The sequence below is a fragment of the Mustelus asterias genome, unplaced genomic scaffold (assembly GCF_964213995.1).
Source record: "Mustelus asterias unplaced genomic scaffold, sMusAst1.hap1.1 HAP1_SCAFFOLD_2184, whole genome shotgun sequence".
Taxonomy (NCBI): Eukaryota; Metazoa; Chordata; class Chondrichthyes; order Carcharhiniformes; family Triakidae; genus Mustelus; species Mustelus asterias.
The window spans coordinates 49392-56338 of NW_027592129.1; the positions used below are offsets into that span (position 1 = coordinate 49392).

Consider the following 6947-nt stretch of genomic DNA (forward strand, 5'->3'; position numbering starts at 1 on the left):
CCACACATCCTTACTTTCTTCATAAGCCGACCATGGGGGACTTTATCAAACGCCTTACTAAAATCCATGTATATGACATCAACTGCACTACCTTCATCTACAGACTTAGTTACCTCCTCAAAAAATTCTATCAAATTTGTGAGGCAAGACTTGCCCTTCACAAATCCGTGCTGACTATCCCAGATTAAGCTGCATCTTTCTAAATGGTTGTAAATCCTATCCCTGAGGACCTTTTCCATCAACTTACCGACCACCGAAGTAAGACTAACCGGCCTATAATTACCAGGGTCATTTCTATTCCCTTTCTTAAACAGAGGAACCACATTCGCCACTCTCCAGTCCTCTGGCACCACCCCCGTGGACAGTGAGGACGCAAAGATCAATGCCAAAGGCTCTGCTATCTCATCCCTTGCCTCCCAAAGACTCCTAGGATACATTTCATCAGGCCCAGGGGACTTATCAACTTTCAGTTTATTCAAAATTGCTAGTACATCTTCCCTCCGAACATCTACTTCCTCCAGCCTATCAGCCTGTGACACCCTCTCTTCCTCAAAAACATGGCCCCTCTCCTTGGTGAACACCAAAGAAAAGTATTCATTCATCACCTCTCCTATCTCTTCTGACTCCATGCACAAATTCCCACTGCCGTCCTTGACCGGCCCCAACCTCACCCTGGTCATTCTTTTATTCCTCACATAAGAGTAAAAAGCCTTGGGGTTTTCCTTGATCCGACCCGCCAAGGACTTCTCATGTCCCCTCTTAGCTCTCCTAAGCCCCTTTTTCAGCTCATTTCTTGCTAACTTGTAACCCTCCATCGAGCCAACTGAACCTTGTTTTCTCAACCTTACATATGCTTCTTTCTTCCTCTTGACAAGACATTCCACCTCTTTTGTGAACCATGGTTCCCTCACTCGGCCATTTCCTCTCTGCCTGGCAGGGACAAACCTATCAAGGACACGCAGTATTTGTTCCTTGAAAAAGTTCCACTTTTCATTAGTGCCTTTCCCTGACAATTTTTGTTCCCATCTTATGCTTCCTAATTCCCACCTGATTGCATCATAATTACCTCTCCCCCAATTGTAAACTATGCCCTGCCGCATGGCCCTCTCCCTCTCCATTGCAATAATAAAAGACACCGAATTGTGGTCACTATCTCCAAAGTGCTCTCCCACAACCAAATCCAACACTTGGCCCAGTTCATTTCCCATTACCAAATCCAATGTGGCCCCACCTCTTGTCGGCTTATCCACATATTGTGTCAGGAACCCCTCCTGCACACACTGCACAAAAACTGCCCCATCCGAACTATTCGACCTATAAAGGCTCCAATCAATATTTGGAAAGTTGAAGTCCCCCATGACAACTACCCTGTGACCCCCACACCTATCCATAATCTGCTTAGCAATTTCTTGCTCCACATCTCTTTTACTATTTGGGGGCCTATAGTAAACTCCTAACAACGTGACCGCTCCTTTCCTATTCCTAACCTCAGCCCATATTACCTCTGTTGGCAGATCCCCTTCGAAATGCCTTTCTGCAGCCGTTACACTCTCCCTGATTAACAGTGCCACTCCTCCACCTCTTTTACCAGCTACCCTACACTTACTGAAACATCTATACCCCGGAACGTCCAACAACCATTCCTGTCCTTGTTCTACCCATGTCTCCGTAATGGCCACAACATCGTAGTCCCAAGTGCCAATCCACGCCCCAAGTTCACCTACCTTATTTTATATATATATATATGTAAATGATAAGGAATTCTAATTATTGGTTAAAGACATCATGGTTAGTGATCTACCTATTCCTACTGAATCTACTAGAGGATCCCATGGTATTAGTTAAAGAGGACAGTGTTCTCCCTGTTCTGACCAACTTGATTCCTAAATCAATCAAGGTATAAACTGCTGACCTGCTCATTTATCTCATTGCTGCAGTTAGTGGGAACTTTCCAATGTAAATTAACTGCTTCATTTGCCTGTAAAACAACAGGGACTGCACGTCCTGAGAATGTGAAAGGTGCTATCTAAATGCAAATCCTTTCTTTTCAAATTGCAACGTTCATAATTGCAAAGTCAACATTAAGAGCATTCAAATGGTTATTGGATAAACATATGGATGATATTGGAATAGTGTAGATTAGGGGGGCTTTAGATTGGTTTCACTGGTCGGCGCATCATCGAGGGCCGAAAGGCCTGTACTGTGCTGTAATGTTCTATGTTCTATATATCAAAATAATTCTGTTTGCTCAAGTCATAGACTAAACCTACCCCTCAACTTGATGTTGACATTGTGTTGAACCCATGAGTAAGTCCCATAGCTTGAAATATCTTCAGGAATCGGAGTCTCCTTTATCCATCTTCCACAAGCAAACTTAAAGAAATTCTCACACGGATCTGCTGACCAGTTGATTTTGTTAAACATCAGAACAGCTGGAAGAGAAAACGAAACATGTCAAACCACAATGTGACAATATGTATTTCCCATTCACATTGCTGAAACAGGCATCAGGCTAAAGCAGAGCTAGTTATCTGTTCTGTAGAAGAGTCACATTCAAATCAAAACATTAACTTTGTTTCTCACTCCACAGGTACTGCTAGACTTGCTGGGTTTTTTGAGCATTTTCTGTTTTTATTACTGCAGTTTCCAGTACTTGATTACAGATGCCACATGATGAAGTGGCTATCGTATCATAGCCTGACAACAAGTAAATGCTCAACAGTTCACAGATTCACTGAATCACAGAATAGCTACAACACAGAAGGACGCCATTCAGCCCATTGTGTTGGTGCTGGCTGCCCAAAGAAGCAATTCACCTAGTGCTCTTCCCCTGCCTTCCCCCTGTATCCATGCACATTCTTCCTTTTCAGCTAATAATCCAGTCCTCTTTTGAAAACTTCAATTGAATCTGCCTCCATCACACTCTCAGACAGTACATTCCAAATCCTAACTACTCGCTGTGTGAAACTGTCTCCACCACACTCTCAGACAAAGCATTCCAGACCGTAACCATTCGCTGTGTGAAACTGTCTCCACCACACTGTCAGACAGTACATTCATTGTGTGAAAAAAGCTTCTCCTAGGGAAACATTCTTGTGAATCTTTTCTCTCTCTAATGCCTTCACACAGTATTTGACCACACCCTTAGTCTTAAACAAATCCTACTCCCATCCTTATCCCCAACATAAGGGGTGCAGATGGATGCCTTCAGGTCCCCAAGGTGACCACCTCACAAGGTTTCCATACTAGATTTGCACTCCACCTTTTCCAACATGCCATTGACTCACAGTCCATTGTAAAATCAGGCGATACAGGCAGAAGGTGAAAAAACAAGTAGGATGCTCTCAATTCTCCGTCTTTAAGTCAAACATTTTAAAAATTAATAGTACTAACAATACTATAAGATAAAATTCTTGCACATGTTCACCCTAAGTGGATTCACTGGAGCTAGAGCATATCTAACATATGTCAACATGATGGATTTTCCAGACTCTAACCTTGCTGTGACCAAGACGACCTGGAGTCAGTAATGTGTCTTAGGTGGAACATTGGGGGGGAACCCAATAGCTCTAAGTTGATTATGGAAAGACCCTAAATTGCACAGAAGATCCCCCAAACACAACCTCCTCTTTGAAATGGCCAAGTATAAGAAAGATTCAGCTAAAATCACTTTAAGTTTACAACGATAATTAATCCATTGTCAGAAATAAGTCATAGAATGACAGCTAACTCCTAAGAGATGTAAAGTGCCATCTGGGCCTGGATTCATCAAGACATTGGGGAAAGTTTTCTGGTCCCGCCTCGCAGGAAATCGCAATGGGCAGGACGGAAAATTTGGCAGGCCATTTTGGTCATAGAATCATAGAAACCCTACAGTGCAGAAGGAGGCCATTCGGCCCATCGAGTCTGCACCGACCACAATCCCACCCAGGCCCTACCCCCACATATTTACCCACTAATCCCTCTAACCTACGCATCTCAGGACTCTAAGGGACAATTTTTAACCTGGCCAATCAACCTAACCCGCACATCTTTGGACTGTGGGAGGAAACCGGAGCACCCGGAGGAAACCCACGCAGACACGAGGAGAATGTGCAAACTCCACACAGACAGTGACCCGAGCCGGGAATCGAACCCGGGACCCTGGAGCTGTGAAGCAGCAGTGCTAACCACTGTGCTACCGTGCCGCCCGGTGACCTCAGGTCCATTGGCCTCAGGTGGGAATTTCCGTTCTGGGGACGTGGGCGGTCGGAAAATCACACCCTTTGTGAGTGGAGACATGCCAGGAAACCAAAATCCAAGGGCTGATGTTAATCTGCCAGGATAGAGGCATGTTAAGAAACTTCAGAGAAGTTACTTCTGGCTGTTGTTCTGACCACAGCAGATATTCATTGCAGAGCAAAGCAAATCCCAGTGGGAAACTTGCCTTATGGACCATAACTTTTTTTATTGTACTCTGAAAACCAGAAGAAAGCGAACTGATCTCAACAGCAAAGAATTCCAGTACCAATTTTGGGGTTTTAAAAGTTAAAAGATTTATTAACAAGACAAAAACAAAGCACACAATATTACAGTTACACAGTTCAAATAATCTTAGAAAACATCACCAAAATAGCCCTACTTGGTCAGACTCACAAGTTAAACACCTTTCAGGCAATACTCCCTTACAGATGTTTAACTATAAAATCTAGTAATATTATCCAAGGTAAAACTGCTGTCACTTCAGTAAACGTCTACCACACAGCCTCTTAAACTCACTTCCACTCTGCTGTGGAAATCCAAGAAACCTCAGAAACAAACTGCACTGGAATGTGCTGCCTGGGAGGGTGGTAGAGGCGAGTTGCCTCACATCCTTTAAAAAGTATCTGGATTAGCACTTGATGCGCCATAAAATTCAAAGCTATGGGCCAAGTGCTGGTAAATGGGATTAGGTGGGAGGTCAAGTGTTTCACATGTGATGGTGCAGACTAGGTGGGCCAAAGGGCCTCTTCTGCTGTATGATTCTATGAAAATGCTTTCTGAAACCCAAGGTTTGACTGGCTGGATGATTCAAATTTTGCATCTCCTTCCAATACAGCGCTGTTCCCAGGATGTCTTCCTTAAAAAGCCAACACAACTCAGCTCAATATCATTCCATAAGTATCAGTTTCCCTTTCATCTTCAATTCCTCAACACCCATTTGAACTTAACTTTTGCAAAGTATAAAAATCTTCCAATTTTTTTCCTATGCTTCAACTAAAATTCCATAACCCTCCATTGGGCAACATGGTGGCACAGTAGTTAGCACTGCTGCCTCACACCGCACATTCTCCCCGTGTCTCCAGGTTTCCTCCGGGTGCTCCAGTTTCCTCCACAATCCAAACATGTGCAGGTTAGGTTGATTGGCCAATGCTAAATTGTCCGTTAGCGTCAGGGAGATTAGCAGGGTAAAATGCATGGGATTGCGGGAACAGGGCCTCGGTGGGATTGGGGGTCGGTGCAGACTCGATGGGCTGAATGGCCTCTTTCTGTACTGTAGGGATTCTATGATTCATTGATACTTATGAAACCTTTGCAAGCAATAAAAGCCATTTATTCCCATTTGAAATGGGACATTTGAAAAACTCAATGCAAATTTCTAAACTTTACTTATTCACTTATAAACATACAAACTTTAACTTCATAACAAATGTACACAGTTAACATCCCTCCTCCATTTAACCAAGCATTAGCAGTAGCCCCAAGATACATTAGAACCAATCTGAATGTTCAGCGAACATATAGTCAGCTGAAGAGGTGGTAAGCTTAACCACCAGACCTCTCAATACTGATGTGGAGATGCCAGCGTTGGACTGGGGTAAACACAGTAAGAAGTCTCACAACACCAGGTTAAAGTCCAACAGGTTTATTTGGTAGCACAAGCCACAAGCTTTCGGAGCGCTGCTCCTTCATCAGGTGAGTGGGATTTCAACTCCCACTCACCTGATGAAGGAGCAGCGCTCCGAAAGCTTGTGGCTTGTGCTACCAAATAAACCTGTTGGACTTTAACCTGGTGTTGTGAGACTTCTTACATCAATACTGCCCCTGGTGTCCTGGAGGGTAGTCAGTGGGGATATTATAATTACCCAGGTGTTAGAACTGACTTTAATTCATCTAACTTTTCCTGGGTAACTATTCTGTTAAAAGAAATTGGGACCATCAAAGTCTCCAACTTGAATCGGAATATGGGATGGTTCCCAGTGCAGGATATTCACCCATCAGCGGTTTCTACTTCCCAGGCAGCTCTGTGCAGTCCTCATCTTCACAAGGGGACTACGGGGACTCCCAACGCATCTTCTGTGTTATCGCCCCAATCAATGTTATTGTCCATCAAGAAGCTCTGTCTGACCATTGATCACACAGCCTGCCTCTGAAGGAGCCTCGTAAACCATTTAACTGCATCAAAGCACTGCCAGAGCTCCCAGACAATTGGGGATGGGTAATAAATAGCAGCAGCCCTGTCACAGATACCCCACTCCTGCCCGTGGATCAAAAATGATAATTCGATAAAAGAGATCAAAGTTTGGACTTACCAGCTTCAGTGCACTCAGGACTGATACATTGCTCCTCGGAGTGTAGGCTGCTCCCTCGTTTCCCAACTGTCAATAAGACAAGTCACAGAAAATCAGGACAAGTGTGCAAAATGTATTTCTGTAAACTATCAGCAGTGGCCTATCGGCCTGTGCAGAGTTGAAAATCCACCACAGTTTAACCCTGTTCCTGCCTCAAAATCCTCCTCTGCCTCAGCAATATTGTCCAAATTCTGAGCGGAGTTTAAAATGGAAAATGAATGAGTGATTGGTGATGGACCATGTGAAATGCTGGAATCCTCAGGTAGTATCTGCGGAGAGGTGTAGGCTTTCAATATGCTCGTGGTTTTGACAAAAACAAGTAGACGGGAAAGACTAAACCTACTCAGTGCAGAGGGA

General features: G+C 44.0%; 1 protein-coding gene across 1 annotated transcript in view; it reads right to left on the bottom strand.

Annotated features, from left to right (window-relative positions):
- Positions 1-6617, bottom strand: part of LOC144489431 (phosphate-regulating neutral endopeptidase PHEX-like) — a gene marked incomplete at both ends in the record, with an annotated part of 49654 nt that extends 43037 nt beyond the window's left edge. The window contains 2 exons of the mRNA XM_078207299.1: positions 2271-2432; positions 6552-6617. Coding sequence (XP_078063425.1) covers positions 2271-2432; positions 6552-6617 — 228 coding nt within the window. The remainder of the gene's footprint in view (positions 1-2270; positions 2433-6551) is intronic.
- Positions 6618-6947: the final 330 nt, after the last annotated feature.